The sequence below is a fragment of the Pseudorca crassidens genome, chromosome 10 (assembly GCF_039906515.1).
Source record: "Pseudorca crassidens isolate mPseCra1 chromosome 10, mPseCra1.hap1, whole genome shotgun sequence".
In the NCBI taxonomy this organism is placed as follows: Eukaryota; Metazoa; Chordata; class Mammalia; order Artiodactyla; family Delphinidae; genus Pseudorca; species Pseudorca crassidens.
In genome coordinates this window covers 21,793,562-21,812,648 of record NC_090305.1, presented here as the reverse complement: position 1 = coordinate 21,812,648, position 19,087 = coordinate 21,793,562, and the positions used below count along the sequence as shown (strand labels likewise).

The 19,087-nt window shown below is 42.8% G+C and overlaps 2 protein-coding genes across 2 annotated transcripts; both read right to left on the bottom strand.

Moving 5' to 3' along the window:
• Nucleotides 1-1,828: 1,828 nt before the first annotated feature.
• Nucleotides 1,829-4,613, bottom strand: NKAPL (NFKB activating protein like). Its single transcript, XM_067752284.1, is given in 4 exon segments — nucleotides 1,829-3,415; nucleotides 3,417-3,754; nucleotides 3,756-4,448; nucleotides 4,450-4,613. Coding segments are annotated over 4 exon segments (1,206 nt in total). The 5' UTR covers nucleotides 4,561-4,613; the 3' UTR covers nucleotides 1,829-3,351.
• Nucleotides 4,614-5,957: 1,344 nt separating this feature from the next.
• Nucleotides 5,958-18,179, bottom strand: LOC137231710 (zinc finger protein with KRAB and SCAN domains 4-like). Its single transcript, XM_067752266.1, has 5 exons — nucleotides 17,435-18,179; nucleotides 15,900-16,047; nucleotides 14,133-14,215; nucleotides 13,038-13,161; nucleotides 5,958-12,018 (listed from the first exon to the last, which is right to left on the bottom strand). The coding sequence occupies exons 1-5, from the start codon at nucleotides 17,855-17,857 to the stop codon at nucleotides 11,156-11,158; spliced, it is 1,641 nt and encodes a 546-aa protein (XP_067608367.1). The 5' UTR covers nucleotides 17,858-18,179; the 3' UTR covers nucleotides 5,958-11,155.
• Between the last annotated feature and the right edge of the window lie 908 nt (nucleotides 18,180-19,087).

The following is a 19,087-nucleotide window of genomic DNA, read 5'->3' as shown; positions in this document are numbered from 1 at the left end:
TGCCTGCCGATGGAGAGGACACGGGTTCGTGACCCGGTTCGGGAGGATCCCACATGCCGCGGAGCGGCTGGGCCCATGAGCCATGGCCGCTGAGCCTGCGCGTCCGGAGCCTGTGCTCCACAACGGGAGAGGCCTCAACAGTGAGAGGCCCGTGTACCGCAAAAAAAAAAAAAAAAAAAAAAAAAAAACCTGAACAAACTTTGGTTTCATCATTGATAATTTTGAAACAAATATCATACTAACCATGGTTTTATGACATAATTCATATTGTTTCAAGCCTGAAATTTTCATAACAGGAAAGAAAAAAAATTCTATCATCAGGAGAGTTACCTTCTCCTTGAGGGTCAGAGCTCGAAAATATCTTTTAAAAGTTAAAGTAGGGCTTCCCTGGTGGCACATGCCGCGGAGCGGCTGGGCCCGTGAGCCATGGCCTCTGAGCCGGCGCGTCCGGAGCCTGTGCTCCGCAACGGGAGAGGCCACAACAGTGAGAGGCCCGCGTACCGCAAAACAAACAAACAAAAAAATTAAAGTAAAATATATTTACTTAAAAGCTTTTCCTGGGTTTCCGTGGTGGCGCAGTGGTTGCGAGTCCGCCTGCCGATGCAGAAGACACGGGTTCGTGCCCCGGTCCGCAACGATCCCACATGCCGCGGAGCGGCTGGGCCCGTGAGCCATGGCCGCAGAGCCTGCGCATCCGGAGCCTGTGCTGCGCAACGGGAGAGGCCACAACAGTGAGAGGCCCGCGTACCACACAAAAAAAACAAAAAACAAACTTTTCCTTAGGCTAACAAATCCAGTCAATGCAAATATTTTACTAATTAGAAGTTAATATTCTGTCCTGAAGGGAAAACATACAACTGATTTTTCAAATTTATAAATTAGTGCTTTCCCCCAAAAAAATTATGCAAGGAGTAAACATAAATTTTAATTTTAAAAGGAAGTAAATGTATTCTAATTCATTTACCCCCTTTCAAACTCCCTACCATGGCTGGCTTCTTAAATGTCACTCATATTATCAAGGCTGAGATTATTGGCATTGCGTTGTTTATCCCATGAAAATAAATACACTTAACGTAGCTTGACAAACAAGAGTTTTTCAACAAAAATTCAAGGTGTGCATTTTTATGTAGTCTGTTTGTATCTTTTGGAAGGGGTAGAGGTAGATAAGGTGAGAACAAATCAAAATGCAATTTTTACCAGGACAGAGCTACATTTCACTAATAATACAAATCAATTTTCGAACTTGAGATTTTCATTTTCCAGGATTATCCTCATTTTTGTAAACAAAACTGTCGTCTGTATGTTTCCATCAGGTCCATTCATAGGATATTTAAAATAAAAGCTTCCTTTTCTATATGATCAGAGGCACTGTTGCATTACAGCCATGAGTTACAAGTATCCCAGTAGCATGTAAAATTCTTTGATGACAGGGATCAAGCCTAACTTGCTGTTTGGTTTATCCCTAATATCTGCTATAGTGCCTAGCACATAGAAAGCACTTATAAATATCTTCCCTTTGATTTAATAATTCCACTTCTAGATGGCCATTTTTAGATGACCCAAAGGACTTTTGACCCAATAATTAATTCTATTTCTAGATGAGTATGATACAGATAATACTCTCATACATCCACAAAGATTTTCACTGCAAGTATTGTATAATACCAAAATACAGAAAACATCTTAAACATTGGATAAAACATGGTTCTTCCATACAATAGAATATTATAAAGTCATTAAAAAGAGATAGATTTACATGCATTGATATAAAATATCTCCAATATATATTGTTTAGTGAAAAAAGCAAGGTATAGATCCATCTGTATAGTGTGGTACGGTTTGTTTCTAAAAATGGAAATATACATAGGTAACAAGGCGGCTTTCACCCAACTCTCTTTGGGGAAAATCTCAAGCTAGTGTGGTCCAGTGTCAATCAAGTCACATACTGGGGTAAAAGTGCCCTTCTACATCACTCTGCCCTGCCAGATTCTAGAACTGCACTCCTTCTCCTTCAGCTCTGTGGGGTTACCAGGGTCTGGAGCCTTGAAAAGGGGCTTATCCAAATTAGCTTGGTTAGCGCTGAAGTCTCAGAGTTCAGGAAGATGTCACTGGATGACAACAAAAGCCTTACCACAGAACATGAGTGGAGCTCACTCTAAAAGTCTTTTCCAGCATTGGTGCTAGCCAGTCTCTCAATGCTAACTCTCTTGCCCACCTGGTCCCACCTGATCTGATCTCCTTTTCATGAGCTCCTCCTTTATTCTCATTTTGTTCTTTCTCCTCCTAGTCTAGCTGGTGCCTAATCTACTCTTTGGAATACTCAACACTCTGGATCGTTATCTTTTTTATGTCTATTTTTATGGATAAATCCTATCACCCCTTCAATCAGGTACTCGGCTTCTAAGTCAAAGCCAAGCTTTTCTTCAAGAAAACTTTGGCTTTCAGCACCTGTACTCTCTAGTCTATATTAAAAAAAAAAATCATTCAAAACTGTAGTGGGCATTTGTTGGTTGCCTACCCCCCCTTCCCAACATTACTCTGATTTTCACTCAGGTATCCATTCCTTGCCCATGTAGCCCATTAGGGTGACAAAACCTGCAGATTCAGGAGTAGGCCATTCTATTTCCCTTGCAACAATTCCTTTTGTGAGGAAGGGCATGTGACCTAAGCTAATCTAATTAGGCTGCATCTCGTATTCTTGTTTGGAATGCCAGGACAAAAATGTTCTCTCTTCATAGGTGGACCAGGAAAATATATAACCAAACTCAGGAACTTTGGCAGCCTTTTCGTTATTTAAGGGAAACCAGCCTGAAGAGGAAAATGAGCCAATAAACCTCTACTTTTTAACTCAGTGTTAAATGGAAACCAGAAATATACACTCAATTGAATCCTTTGTTCTTTCTGGGGTTCTTCTGGTTCTCCCTGGGGTAAATGAACGGCTCCATGAGGCAATGAAGCCCTCAAAGAGAGAAAAGTCGGAGCAACAGGGAAAAAAACAAAAAACCCTTCAGGTTAACAGATCCAATTTTTAGCCTGCAACGTACATGCCTGTATATACACAGAACTTATGGACAGATATAGAAGATTCCAAAAAGAGATTTCTTTGGGGAGAAGGATCAGGGGCTGGGGTAAAAGACTTACATTTTACTGACTTTCCTCCTGTAGTGTTTGAATATTTTTAAAAACGTGCACATTTTACTTTTAGAATTAAAAATAACAAAAAATAGATTGCTAAAGAGATCTCAAAAAGCAGTTTTTTTCTTGAGGAACTTATAGTAGGTACAGCAGCATCATAAAGCCTTTTAATTTTGGTCAGATAAAATTCTTAAAAGTCCAGCTATAGAACAAAAGTTATTTGTCATCTTTCCTTTTTGTCTTTCGGTACACCATCTCTCTGAAACTAGCTAGAATCTTATTCTCTCTTCCGTCTTTCTTCTTGGTTAAAGGATGCAAGGGCTCTCTTCTCATCAGCACTATAGATCTGGTTCTCTTTACGCAGTCGCACAGCCTCCATTCTGCAATGCCTGCTACCACTCATAACATAACCTAAGCATTCAAAAGAAGCAATCTCTTCACTTCTCAGCCCAATTTCACCTCTTCGTGGGATACGCTTTCCAGCTTTTACATACTCAGCCATAGCTGTACCTTCACCTGGAAGCAGAGCATGGCCGTAGTTCAAAGGTTCCTCATCTTGAGAGGTGTGTATTATAGGTGCCTCTGGACCTATTAGAGCCATGTTATCTGCAATCTTTTGACTGCTCAATCCAGGTATCTTCTGGCAACTCCCCTTCTGAATCCTTACAGCTTTTGACACTGGATTCTTTTTTAGTCTTCTTCGTCTTTTTCTTGGGCTTTTTAGCTCTGTGCTTCTTTTTCTTCTCTTTCTTGGCTTTTGTTGCTCTCTTTTTATCATCATCAGAGCTAGTGTCATAGTCTGAATTACTGTCGCTATTATCAGAATATTTCCTCTGTTTTCCTTTGGACTTTTTCTTTCTTTTCTTATTTTTTGAACTACTGGCCTTTTTCCTTTTTTCTTCGGAGCGGGAACGTGAACTGCTGTTCTTCTTAGTCTTTACCTCTTCATCCTCAACTGGGGTGTGTTCACCAGAATCTGGCTCAGGAAACTCTGGAGACAGCTCCCACACCTCAGGTGCTCCCAACTCCCCAGTCCTTTCTCTCTCTTTCAGCCTCCCCTGACGATAGCTCTCCTCCTTCTCCTTCTCATAGTCTTCCGCCCACTGCCTCTCGCCCGCATAGTGGTGGTGATGGTAGCGGTATCCGCCATAGTAGACAGAAGAGGACGAGAAAGCGTAGTTGCGGAGCCTGGTGGGCCGCTCCCGAGATCCAGAGCGGCTAAAGGTACAAGGAGCGCCGACGCCCGACCCACCCCACTGAGGCCTGAGGCCCTCGCGGCCGCGGGAGTGCGAGTGGGATTGGGAACCGCTGCCCCCACGGGGATGGTCTGGTCTGCGCGGAAGGCAGGCTCCCCGACGAGCTGCGTCGCCGTCTCCTAGAGGCTGGGGTGTCCTCGGGGTAGCGCGACCGGGACACTGTCACCATAAGCCGCGCTTTCACAAGGGCAGTTACTACAAAGACCGGGACTGACGGCGATCCCCGACCACGCAAGCGCTCTAGCAACGGTCCGGCGCACGACTTCCGCTTCCGGCGCTTGCCAGAAGAAAACCCAATCAGCATGTGGGCTGTGAGGCCACTGTTTTGGTTGAGGCTGCGTGATGGCCTCTTCGCAAGAGCGGATAAAGGGGGCGTGGCCGCGCCTGTTGTCAGGATTTACATTCCCCATCCTGAGCCCCGTGGGAACGTAAAAAGAGGAATTCGCATCAATGAATCCCTCTACTGTTCAAACACTCCCTTCTCTACATGGTTACTTGCCGTTAAGCATCTTGATACCCTCTCTCCTATCATTCTCACTTCCGCCCTCTTTATCTTTACCCCTTGGTGAAGTTTCCCTACTTCTCACGCTCCTCTTGTTAACTCCTTAAAAAGGACCTTGTCCACCATCTTCATGGCAGAGATACGTTTACGTTTATTAATGACTACCAAATCCCACTTGGAAGGAAGACCCAGAACTTATTTTAAAATCAAAGCTTGAGCTCAGCCTGAGTTAAGTGAGGACTGGAGTCATGATTTGTATTCTTAAATTTGCAAAACACAGGGAAGCATCTAACCCAGGCTTGTAGATGTCTCCTTATCTAGTTGAGCTTTTCAGAAACTGTTGTTTGGGAACCACGTTCTGCAGACACTTTGTTCACTCTCTAAAATGGCAAACATTTCATGCAAGATTACTTCCCCTGGATCTTAAATGTGCATAGACATTACCGTCATCTTGGTTCTCTATAGTTAAGTTGACCTGCTCAGTTAGTTGACAGACTTGGAAAGTGACAGAAAAGTTAAGTCAGAACTTAGGAATGGTGCTTTCCTGATGCTAGGCGTCTAAATGAATAAAATGGAGAAATTAAATAGAACCAAATGAGGTCATTTGATCTAAGTAAAATTTTAGTAATGTGATTGAAGGAGACAGGGACTGGCATGGTGCCCTGCCATAAACTATGCTACCTTAGGAACTGGCAAATAGGAGGGAGTATTAAAAATGAATGGTCACATGTATGGTGAAAATATCACAATGGATAAAGTATTACAGATTCTCTGTAAGTAAAAATGTCATATTATATGTAAAAAAATATTCTTTTGGATAAAATTAAGCCACTTAGTATTAGATGGGGTTTTCAAATATTGATTGATTGATGGAATATCTCTTTCAGATAATATATGGGAAAATTAGTTTTAGAATATAGTTTTGTTCCTTAAGAAAACTATTATCTAGAACAGGGATTAGCAAACTTTTTCTGTAAAAGGCCAATAGTAAATATTTTAGACTTTGTGGACCAAGAGACAAAATTGAGGATATTACATATGCACTTATATAATAAGACAGGAAACAAATTTCCACACATTTTTATTAATGAAATATAATTATCTTATTCAAACTATAATAATTGAGTACAATTTTTCGTAATACAGGTCTTCTGATGGGAAGAATGAAAAAAATTTTTTGAGAAAATAACATTTTGCTTAATTGGGGTGCTGCCATTGTAGAGCAAAAGCAGTGCCATAGACAATATGATCACATTTATAAACTAACTCCAGAGTGAATTTTTCTAAAGATGACAGAGGCCCAAACATGGAGAGAGAGCTTTTCTCTACATTTCATTTTAAGGGGCTTTTTTTCCCATTAAGAAGGAATGTTACCTTTTAAGGAGTACCTTGTTGGTGCTAGAATGTTTCTCTTTATGGTTGAACAGGTATTTCTGCTGATGGGGAGGTTTGGTTGATGCATAATGCAGATACACAATGCACAGTAGAGGAAAGAGAGGAGGCCAAAGAGCAGAGAAAAAAAAAATTTTTTTTCTTTTGGCCACACCACGTGGCATGAGGGATCTTAGTTCCCCGACCAGGGATCGAACCCAGGCCCCCTGCAGTGGAAATGCAGAGTCTTAACCACTGGACTGCCAGGGAAGTCCCCAGAGAAAATTTTTTATGTTTAAGTTTTCCTTGTCTTGCCATAAAATATGAATTTTATTTCACAAATAATACAAAAGAACAAGCTGGATCAATTTCCAGATTCACTCATTTAATAGGAACTCTGCTAGGGGCTAAGGATGCTCTGGTAAGCCTGTCATTTATCTCACACATATGTCTCAGCCCTTCTATACCCCCTGCTGTAGCGGGTCTGAAAGGCTACAAACTTCATTTCCGAGGATCCCAATGCTGATGGGCAGAATTGGTGAGGAACAGAGGGAAGAAAACGGTTAAAATTTTTAACACTTTAGTTAATACCTGAAACTATAGTTATTTTCTGACAGCTTGGAAATTATGCAATGTGTTAGTTGTTTAAGAATTCGCTCAGATGAAAGGAATAATCACATGGTTTATTACTATTATACAAATAAATTACATTAGGGTTGTTCAGATTTTTTTTTTCCTAGACCCTTAAAAATCTTGAAGTAGCTTAGAAATTTGAATAAAAATGGGAATTTGGAAAGTTGTGCAGAGGATTTTGGATGACAACCCAATTCCTAATAAACAAAATACATCGAACAGGCAGGAATACATCACAGTATTCAGCCATTAATTGGGAAAGGAGACCAGGAGCACTTGCTATGTTCAAATTCCAAGGTCTTAGATTGATGTGGTAAACAGAAAGGACTTGCTAATGCTACAGACAAAGTGAGAAATGTGGGTAGATGCAGAAATAAAAGGATATTTCTACAATAAAATGTTATGTTAACAAAAAAAGTCCACAGGAAAGTAGTCATCCCCAGATATTTCTGTAGCAGCAACTCCATTTAAAACGTACAAAACAGGTACCACATTTCAGAGCTGACTGAAAAAAAGTTCCTGCATTTGAATTCGTCAGACCCAATTTTAGCTATCACAAGGAGTAACAAAAGATAGACTAAAAAGTGTGTTTAGAGAAAAGTAGATAAGTTAAGTTTACTGAGTAAAGTTCTCATTATGAATAATTGAGATGGAACCACACAGATGATTTGGGACATCACTACAAGATAAGATCAACACTGTCACACGCTTGTGTCAGGACACTTTTTTTAGAGAGCCTTTACTATTAAACAATTGTCATTCCAATATATAGAGGTTTTGGCTAACAAAGTGTTTAACCTCCATTTCTCTATCTATATTAACGTTTTCAGATTATTTACCCAGCACTTCTTATTTGTATGAGCAGATCCTCGCAAGCCTGTGAGGTAAGTTGGCACTCCTACTATTTTTTTTCCCACTAAAGGAGGAGAAAGAGGGACTTCCCTGCTGGCGCAGTGGTTAAGAATCCGCCTGCCAATGAAGGGGACATGGGAAGATCCCACGTGCCCCGGAGCAACTAAGCCCGTGTGCTACAACTACTGAGCCTATGCTCTAGAGCCTGTGAGCCACTACTACTGAGCCCCTGCACCATAACTGAAGCCCGGGCGCCTAGAGCCTATGCTCTGCAACAAGAGAAGCCACCACGATGAGAAGCCCATGCACCGCAACAAAGAGTAGCCCCCGCTCACCCGCAAGTAGAGTAAGCCCGTGCGCAGCAACGAAGACCAACGCAGCCGGAGAAGGAAAAGAAACAGAATCTTTCGCAGGAATACACACATCTTTACCGAAATTAAGAACCCATCTAGGAGGGCTATTCATTAAAAATCTCTTTTTCTACCCAAGTAGAAAAAATAGCTATCATTAGTTACTTATTAATGAAAAGGAAGAAGAAAGAAAATGGGGGATTTCAGCATTGTTTCAATTGGAGAAGTGAAGTATTGGATTGGCCAAAAACTTCCAAAATCCCAATGGACTTTTTGGCCAATCCAACAGAATGGTTAATTGACACTAAAATTCCTAAATACAATTTTTAAAAGCATGAAAAGTGACGTTTTATTCCACTTTATATACTGCTTATATCTAACTAAGCAGCTTATTCTATGGGGTCTAATTTCATCTGAAAATAATTTTTTTGACCATCCTTTTAAATAGGCTAGAGTTAAACCCATTTTATAATTCACTTACTTATAAACACACATTTGTTATATACAAAAGTGGGGTGTCTAAAAGCCTATCAGCAAAGTAACTTTTTAATCTGAAATTATACAATAATGCCAGATAGTTTCCTAAATAATATCTTTATCATAAAATGTCAGTGGCTCCCCAGTGTTACTGAATAAAATTTCAACCCCTTGCTCTGGCATTGAAGGCCGCTACAATGTATGTATCTCTTCAAACTTGCCTTAGTTACTAAATTTGACAAACTCCTTTAGTCTTTTCAGCTAACATGTCACCCTGTCCATGCAATAGCACACAGCCAGAAGTAACCTTTCCCTCCTCTGAACTTCCACAGCATTCAGTTCACCACTCACAAGTTATTTACCATGGCACTGTCTTATTTTTATGTGCAAGTCTTATCAATATTACTATACTGAAAGCTTAAGCCCAAGTATGTATGCATGTGTGTGTGTATGCTTTATCGCTTTCATTGTCAGGCATAGTAGGCACTCAAAAGTATTTTTCTATAATATTTCCTTCCTCTACGGAGAAGTTTTTTAGGTTTGGAAGGAGCAGAAAGAGTGAAAGGAGGTGCAGTGGTCCTTTGTTAATCTCAATAAATTATACTTATTAAGTGTATAATGTTTTCTGCTTTGTAAAAGGCTTTATATGTATCTCTTTACATGACATAAGAAACAAACACCAAAGAAAAATGAACAATTTTTAAGATCAGGGCTATTAGCAAATATTTAGGAAAAATAAAGATAAGGAGACAAGAGGAAAGGGCTAGCTTTGCGGAGGTAACAAAAATACGGTTAATTTAAAAGGAAATTTTAAAAGGCTAGAAAAGATTAACTAGAGGACGTCTACAGGATTTTAGAACACTAAAGTTTTAAATTATACTGCAACAAGGGGATAATGAAGGCAATGAAAGATTGTAGGGAAATGATAAAGGAAGAGCCCCACCGTTTGCAAAGTCCCTAGTCAGCCAGGGGTACTTCAGAGCAGGAATCCAGCAAGGGTACTTGAGAACAGAAGAAAACGCTATGCTGGGGACGATTTCCTCAGAGGCAGAACCCATTCTTGTTAAAGCTGGAAGCTGGGGACAGGCACTCAGGCACCTACGAAGAAGGTAGCAGTCTCTGAAGAACTTAGCAGAAGGTGATCTGGGTGAAAACAGGAGATATCGTGAAATTCTTGAGAGTCTTGACTTCACAGGTTGATACTTTGAATGTTGTGGAATCGTTTTGGTCAGATACCCAGGACTCCCAATGTGTTTCTGAAAAGATACATTTTCTCCTACTGCCCATACTTGGGTCTCTATCAACATTGGCTGCCTCTGACCCAATCTCCCTCTCCCCAACCACAGGGCAGTTTTAAAAACATGAACAATACTTGTTATAAACGTTTGGTGTGAATCCTCTGACCTGGAGGGAGTTGAAGCTTAGCTGGCATGAGCTTTCATGCACACTTGGCTTTAAGTTGGGAGAGAGGGATATGGATGGTGTCTTGGCATTTGGTTAGGCCCAAGATAACCGAAAGGTGAGAAACAAGCTGTTGAGGATCATAGGACTTTTTTTTCTTAATTTTTAAATTTTTTTGGCTGCACAGCCTGTGGGATTTTAGTTCCCGAACTAAGAATTGAACCTGGCCCTCAGCAGTGGCAGTGTGAAGTCCTAACCACTGGACAGCCAGGGAATTCTCGCATCATAGGATTTTCATCAAGATTCATAATAGTTTTGATCTGACTTGATAAATTGATTTTTATTTACCTGAATGTGAAAGGTTTCCCCCTAAAGAGTAGCAAAATTAATATGAACTAATGTAGTTAACGTTGACTATAGACTGGAATTGTACAGATGGAGCAGTCTCACAATGTCTTAATGATAAAGAAGCTGTTTAAGGCATTCTTACTATAACTACTATGCTGGTGAAGAAATATGGATTCCTCCACCCCAACTCTGACAATCTTACATATTTGACAATAAATATACTAGAATCCGAATCTAGATAAATATTCTAGACCCAGAATCTAGAACCTCAGAGAATTAGACGAACACAAATGGCCTTAGATAGTCCTCAGAAATCTAGACAACATTAGATTTTCAGAGCTATGAAGGTCGTTTCACTGGTATATTTAATAAATGTTTATAGCACCTGTATGCAAGGCACAATGGGGGTATAAGACATCATTGATCCAACCAACTGGTGAGGAATTCATTATAGGCAAAATGAACAGTCAGAGCAGCAGCCCCCCAAATCAGAGCCATCCACCCAGGAGACATCATAAAGTGCTGGCCGAGGGTGATTAATTAGCCAGTCTAGAAGCCCATTTAAGTCTAAAAGGTGAGAATCGTTTCAGGTCTGACCTCTTCCAGACAACTCTCCCATAGCCTCTTATCAAACAAGTTGTTTTTTTTTTTCAATCACCTTCTAAGATGTAGAAGATAATTCATCTCAGCCAGTCTCTATTTTCTAACAAACACCTGATGACGTGTGGGAGTAAATAAAGCCCAGCTCACAATTTTCTAGTCAGCAAGGGCTCCAGGGTGGCTTCAGTTCAACGAGGAGTGAGCACCAACTCTGGCATATAAGACATGGGTCATGGAGACAGAATTTTTTTCCCAGCGTGGCTTCTCTGATGTTGAATAAGGTATGAAGTTCGGGTGAAGCCTTTTCCGCATGTATCACACTGATAGGGTTTCTCACCAGTGTGGATTTTTTGGTGCTCAATAAGGCTTCTATTCCTAGTGAAACTTCTCTCACACTCATTACATTTATAAGACACGGGAGCCTCAACATTTTCCCACTGGCTTCCCATCCTCCCCTGACTCTCCCAGGTCTCTCCACGGTCAGGATTCTGAACGTTTTTATCGCCGTGGATCCTCTGATGTCTCAGGAGATGTGAATTGCGCCTAAAGGCTTTGCCGCACACATTGCACTGGTATGGCTTCTCCCCAGTGTGGATCTTGCGATGTTCAAGGAGGCTGCAGCTCTGGCTAAAGGTTTTCCCGCAGTCATCACACTCGTAGGGCTTCTCCCCGGTGTGAGTTCTCTGGTGTTTGATAAGGTTTGAACTGTGACTGAAGACTTTGCCACATTCCTCACACTCATATGGTTTCTCCCCAGTGTGGACTCTCTGATGAATGACGAGGGCAGAGCTCCCGATGAAGGTCTTGCCACACTCCTCACATTCATAGGGTTTCTCCCCAGTGTGGATTCTCCTGTGCTTAGTCAGGCCTGAACTCTGAGCAAAAGTCTTTCCACATTCATGGCAATAATGCCGCCTATTCCCTGCAGCACTTTTCTGCTTTCTTTGCAACCTGCCCTCCTGATCACCAGCTTCTGCACGTGCAGGAATCTGGCCAATGGCTTCACCCAGGTGGCATGGCATCTGCCCAGACTCTTGTCCTGGATGGTCCTCGTCTGGAGGCAGGTCCCTGATCTTCGTCTGCACTGCACCACCTAACAACAAATGACCAGCAACTGTCAATTACGCCCTGTCACAGGGGAGAGCTTCGTGATGAGTCCCAGGGAGGCAAGAATTATAGAGGTGTATACATGCCATGGATGAAGACTTAAGTATTAGAATAAAGATGGGAATAAAGGGGGAGAACAGGGGTGCTGGGGAGGGAGACCTGAGAATGAGAATGGGGCCATTGGAAGAAGGCTACAATCTGGGAATGGAGAGATTGGAGGGAAGGTGGTGAGGCCTGAAGACTGTGCTGGGGATAAATGCAGATGCTCTAAGTTCTAAGAAAGTAAGGCGGGGCCATGTGCTTAGGATTAGATACTAAAAGGGCTGAGCAGAAGGTGACAGTAAACAAGGCAAGTGAAAGGATTTCTGAAATGTTCTATGAGAAACAGGGAAAGTAGGAACTCAGAACTCACTGACCACTGGAAGGTGCAGTCATCTCTGGCTGCACCCCAGGCAGAGGCAGGGTCTGCCAAATAAAACTGGCATCAGTGCTGGGAGATCTGAGCTGGAGCCCCCACTGTGCTGCCAGTGAGCTATGTGAACTCAGACAAGCCAGGCAATCTTGTGCGCCTCTGCACTGCACGCTCGTCTCTAAGGCCAGGCTCTGCATTCAATCTCTGGCTCACTTCTAGCTCTCACTCAGTGGTCCCATGGCCCACTTCCTGAAGAGATCCCTCAGCTCTCCTGCACTATGAGGGCTAGCAACAGGAAGGGAAGGGGAAGAAATCAGCATTTACTGAGTATCTACTATGAGCTGGACCTGTACTAAGGGCTGTACCTCCTTCATCCCACTTAAACTGAACTGACCAGGACACTGGCAGGACAGATAGAAAAGCAAGGCTCAGAAGGGTTAATAAACTAGTCACACAGCTGGTTAGTAGTTGGGATTCAGAAATGGTGGTTCTAATTCCAAACATAATTCAAACAGTTTCTAACAACCTAGTAGATTCTAATACACAAAGGAAGCCAGGAAACCTTATAAGAAATCAGTGCCCATTAGTCTTACCCAAGGAGATCAGGCTGCCACAGTTCTCCTGCCTTTCATCTCTGTAGAAGTTCACCTGAGATGAATCCAGCTGTGTCCATCCAGGAGTGAGGGTCAGGGCCACATCTTCCATTTTCAGCAGCCCCTGAAACAGTGAGTAATGCCATGTAATTCCTCTTGCCCAAAATCACTCCCAAAGCTAGGTACATGCAATGAAGGAGCATCCCCTTTACAGGAGCTCTTTACAAAAAAGCAAGTATGGCATACTTATGCCTACTTAACCCTATCTCTAATAACATCTCTGTCAAAAAAATAACCATTAAAGGAAAGAAATACACACATTATCAGTACTTTCACATAAACATCTAAACAGTCCAGAAGGTGAAAGGTTTGGAAAAACAAGGGCCAGTGCAGTGAAAGGAGTGGAACCATATCCAAACTTTTCAAAATATTTGTGGTGTGCTTTGGCAAAGTGGGGATGGGGGCTTATTTGTATTAATGATTTTAAAATACAGTGAAATCTAGGTCTGAGGTGAGGAAAAATCAGGGAAAATAGGTTCTACGGAGCCTCAAATACTGAGATCTTCAAGCAGGACATGAAAGACTGGATAAGAAATTAAAATCCAGGTTAAGTAAAGACTATTCAAATTGTAATATTAAATCTTAGACTAAAAGCACATGCCTTATCTGTTCCTTCAAGTTTAAGTTCCTAGAGGGCAGCGGGCATGACTCTATATCCCTCACTAGCAGCACAGTTTATGATACTTAAAAAAACAAAACTACATCACCATCACAACAAAATCTTCAGTTTGTATTTGCTAAATTTCCCTTGCTGAAGAGAAAATCTCCTTGATGAAGGAGCTGACCAAACAGATGGCTAGGAAGAGCAGGGAAGCACAGTCTCCAAGCTAGGAGTGAAACAGGAAAATCTTCTTAAGTGAATACCAAAATAATGACAGATGATGATTAGCAACCTTGGGATAAATGAGAATACTCAAACTCCATGTAGATCCAGGATGAGGGTGGAGGAGGCGTGGAGAGAAAGGGATCTGATGGGAAGCCCATCAGCAGTGAAGGGTGCTGGGTGCTGGGGGAGGGACAGGGGTTCCACCTCACCTGGGACTCTGGGGCAAGCCTGGTGGCTACCACTTCATCTCCTCTGCAGCGCCCTCCAGAGGCAAGCCTAGGAACCTGGAGAACTAAGAAGGAAAGAAGCTCTGGATGAGATTGACCCTGACATTCAACCTCCCTGGCATTCAGCCTCCGTGAGCCGTGAAGTCCAAGTTCAAAAACTGCATAAATTCCCATAAAGAAGTTTATACAGTGTGTCTTTCCAAAATTCCTGATCCCTGGCAGCTCAAATCCTATGGCCTGAAGAGATGTGATGTACTCCACAGATGCACAAAACAATGGGCTGGATCCTTGGTAAGAAGTGGTAGCAACATAAAAACAAAACAAAGCATTCCATCTGAAGAGTCTTTAATCTTGAATTTTGCTGAGAGAGGGAATAAGAGGATTTCTGTGGTTTCTTTTTTTGGCCGCACCATGCGGCATGAGGAACTTCCCTGACCAGAGATTGAACCTGCGCAACCTGCAGTGGAAGCACGGAGTCTTAAGCACTGGACCACCAGGGAAGTCCCAAAGATTTTCATTGTTGTTAAAAGTTCTTTAGTAGCTCTTTGGGTGCTTTATTCTTTTCTTTTCTTTTTCTTTTTTTTGGCTGCATTGGGTCTTCGTTGCTGTGAGCAGGCTTTCTCTAGTTGTGGCGAGCGGGGACTACTCTTCGTTGCAGTGCACAGGCTTCTCATTGTGGTGGTTTCTCTTGTTGTAGAGCACGGGCTCTAGGCACATGGGCTTCAGTAGGTGTGGCACACAGGCTCAGTAGTTGTGGCTTGTGGGCTCTAGAGCGCAGGCTCAGTAGTTGTGGCACACAGGCTCAGTTGCTCCACAGCATGTGGGATCTTCCCGGAGCAGGACTCGAACCCGTGTTCCCTGCATCAGCAGGTAGATTCTTAACCACTGTGCCACCAGGGAAGCCCTGGGTGCTTTATTCTTTAGTTCTGAAAGACTAAGAGGAGTCAGATAAGGCTGGGCCCAGAAAGGAGGAAATGGGAGTCTGCCTATATAGAACTTGCTCAGATTTGAGAGAAGTAAAGGGGAACTTTAGGTTTTCCTATGAAAGGTGAACTTTGCTGGAGGCAGTAAACAAGTTAGGTTAGGCTAGGACCTCTGTTCAGAAATAAAGATTTCCTGTTGGCTGGTGTATCCCAGTGTTGTTTGTCTTGGAAATCTGCCCAGATGTTCACAGTATGTGGGGAACACTCGGGAACATAAAAGTTTCCTACTGAGTGATTTTCACCCTGTTGTAAGTGACAGGTTTAGAAGATTTATACTCTTTGGTTTGTAGAAATCCTACAATTCTGGAATATTCTGACTGGCTTTACATATTCTGCCTTATATTCCTCATAGCACTCACCAATATCTGAAATCATATTAATTTATTTGCTATTCTCCTTACTAGAATGTAAGTTCCATTGGAGGAAGAAATCTGTCCTACTGACAATGCTATCCCTGGTACCTACAACACTGGCTACCACGTAGGGAGCCTCCAGAAATATATGTTGAATGAATGGAGATCACTGTGTTGCTACAAAAATCAACTCTTTCCAAACACCAATTTTAATAAAGTCTTATTTACCATGTCTAGGTTTGGTTAGGAAAGCTTTCCACTATTGTTTGAAATTTCCCTATTAGTCTCAGTCTCAAAGTAAAGTAGATCTGCAAGGGGCATATAAGACACCCATCAATAGATCTTGTAGGTGATCCTTAAATAAAATTGGTTGGAGTCTGCAGAATTCATATTGCCCAGAAGATAATACTCACTTCTGTCTGGTAAGGAGTGGGATCCCAGAGATTCATGCTTGAGTGGAGCCTTTCTTGGCTGGAACTGGGTATTTCGTGACCTCTGAGCTGGTGTCAACACTGCCATCTTGCAACAGAACAGTTCTTGCCCCTGGTCACCACCTGGGACCTAGAAGTCATTCATTTATTTATTCATCAGACACTTCTATCACACTCTCTATGTGCTAGTACTTTCTATTTCCCAGGCACTATTTCTAAGAGCTTCATGAATATTAAGTCACTTGATGTAGAGCACAACAACCTTATGAGCTAGGTACTTTTATTATCTGTATTTTTGTAATGGGGAAACTGAGGCACAATGTTTAAGCAACTTGCCCAAGGTCACCCAGGTAAAAGCAGAAATGTTAGGATGGGAGCTCAGGCAGAATGAATCTAGCGCCCACGCTCTTAAGCATTACTCTGTACTCCCTCATTACATATATTTGTGCTTTTATGAAAACTCTTTGGGAATTGGGGCTAAGTTCTCAGAGAATACTAATATGTTTTCTTATCTAAAAAATGAAAATAATAATTTCTAGCTTATAGGGTTTTGGAGACCAGCAAATAAGATTGCAGTGTGCGAAATCACCTAACACAGGGCCTGGTACATGGTATGTCCTCATTAAATGAAGGTTTCCTTCCAGACATTTGTCATTAATTAATTTTCGAGTCACTTTCATAATAATTAGCTCATGTGCAGCTTAGAATTTCCCATATCTTCTGTAAAGAATGAAGAGCCTGAAGCTGAGACTTGAGATGATTTTTCTCTATTACAGGGCTAAGGGGCACAAATGCCAACTCAAGAACCTTGGTCTCTGGGTCACGGGTTAGAAGTCTTTGGTCTGGTTATGTACATGCTGAAAGGAACACACAAGGACACAGAATACTGCAAAGGCAAAATAGACTCATACAACATTCAGGAAGGTGCAAGTAAAAATGAGCCCTGGGGTTTCTAACTTGTGGTCCACCGACTCCCTCCCACGTATTCCATGAATGTGAATAGGAAAAATAACTTTATTTTTACTAGCTTCTAAGCAAAATTTAGCATTTCCTTCAATTATGAATGGAAGCAACAAACCAAGGTGTTATAAGCAGTACACAGGAATCTGTCACCAACTGAAACTGCAGATGTTCTCATACCACATTACAACCAGGCAAATGTCAAAGTCATTCATCGCCACTTTGAAATTATACTAGTTATTAGGCCTGTCTCTAGATGTTAATATTTAGTGCATTAATTTTAAAAAGCACATATATAACTTTATAATACATTTAATGTTTTGCTAACTGTATTTCAATATAATTGAGTTCTTTTTAATCCTTTATATTTTCCCTTATGTATTTAAAAAATACTATTATGTGAAGGAGTCCAGGGACTTCACCTTACTGGCAAAGAGGTTCAGGTACAAAAAGAGACTGAGAACTTCTGGATCTTAAAGAAAATCCCCTCACTCTGATCTGGAGATTTCAGGAAGAAACAGACCACAGCTTTCAGAGGCTAAACCTGTTCTCTCTACCTGCGGCATCGGCTCATCCAACTGCTTCTCCAAATACTCCAAGAGCACCACCACCTCCTCTCCGCTCTCCGGATGCTGCTTCCGCACCCAGCTCTGCAGGTCCCCCGGCAGGATGGTCAGGAACTGCTCCAGCACCAGCACTTCCAGGATCTGCTCCTTAGTGTGCACCTCTGGCCGCAGCCACAGTCGGCAGAGCTCCCGGAGCCGGCTCAGAGCCTCGCGGGGCCCCTCAGCCTCCGGGTAGCGGAAGCCTCGGAAGCGCTGGCGGGAGTGCTCGGAGCCCGGAGCTGGGCTGCCTGGGGCGCCCGCCTCAGCAGCCAAGGCGGAGGCTTCCTCCTTCTCCACCTTCACGGTCAGGATCCCGGTCCGGTCCTCTGCAGACTGGGCGTCCAAGGCTGCGCTTTCCTTCGATTCTCTAGCCATCCTGGACCAAGGCAGTACTTGGGCCTCAGTCTAGCTGGGAGCTGTATTTCTTCGGAAAATTCTTGAAAGGTGGGAAATCACAATTATACTGTAAAACTGCAGTGGTCCCCTTCCGCGTGTCCAGGGGCCCAGGACACCCCTGGGGCGCAACTTCACAGATTGCCCCCTGTAGTCCGTGCCTTTGCAGCGTCCTCCTCTGCACCCCACCCCGAATCCCACAATAAGTAACCCCAAAGGATGTCTTGGTGGAATGAACAGATTCCAGATGCTGGAGAAAAATTGAGGATGGGGCACAGGAAGCCTCGGTGGGAATCAATGCCACTTCCCGGGCTCTCTAGGAAGCACCTCTCGGTGGTTGTCCCCGAGTTAACCCGTTAGCAACCACGCCCTTACCTCCACTCAAGCGAAGCAGTTAGGGGAAGGAGAAAAAAAGGATGACAGGCTCTGTATCATAAGAAATAAGACTAGATCTTTCAGTCCTGTGAGGATGCTGTTGTGCCCCCCGCCATGCTCTGATGTAAAGCTTGACTACAGAGCTGGCATAAGATTGACACTAAAATTCAGTATAAAGCAGAGCTTCCTCAGAGCACCAGGCAGGAGGACATGCCCTTTCTCTCAGAAACATCGAAGACCACATCACCAGGCACTTGCTTGGAGAAGCAGTGGCTGCCCCTGGCTCTTGCTCCACTCCAGCTGCCATTCCTCCCTCCCTTTCAAGGCTAAACTACTTGAAGGAAAGCCCTCCTATCTCTGACTCTAGTCCTCACCTTAACACACTGTAGGCGGCAAACTGCCAACAAAGCCATTGAGATTGCTCCTGCAAAAGTAACTAGAGATTCTGTCCCTCTTCCCCTCCACACACAACAGCTACCACTTTCTATTTTCCATGGCTTCCTCTCAGGCAACCAGGATTTCCAGGCTTCCCACTATCAGAAACTCTCTAGTCCCTGGCATCAGGGACCATACTATCTTGGGCTTTCATTCTTCTTGTTTCTTTCCAGCCCTCATTTATGGTCTGGAATAGTGGTTAGATCCGCCGACTCTCAAGCCAAGTTACCTGGGTATGTAATCTTGGCTGTACCACGTACTAGCTGGGTGACCTTGGTAAATTACTTATCCTCTCTGTGCCTGACTTTCCCAATCTATAAATGGGGATAGTAACAGTAGATAGTGATGGAGGAAATTTTTGCCTGTTGAGGTATGGGGAAGTCATTCTGACTTATATGGTGT

Bases quoted from the DNA above. Each gene is read 5' to 3' on its own strand.
- LOC137231710 (XM_067752266.1), bottom strand. From the start codon at position 17,857: ATGGCTAGAGAATCGAAGGAAAGCGCAGCCTTGGACGCCCAGTCTGCA. The intron at 16,048-17,434 runs GTAGAGAGAACA...AATGACTTCTAG, and splicing joins TGGATGAGCCGATGCCGCAG to GTCCCAGGTGGTGACCAGGG. The intron at 12,019-13,037 runs GTAAGACTAATG...ATTTGTTGTTAG, and splicing joins TGGCAGCCTGATCTCCTTGG to GTGGTGCAGTGCAGACGAAG.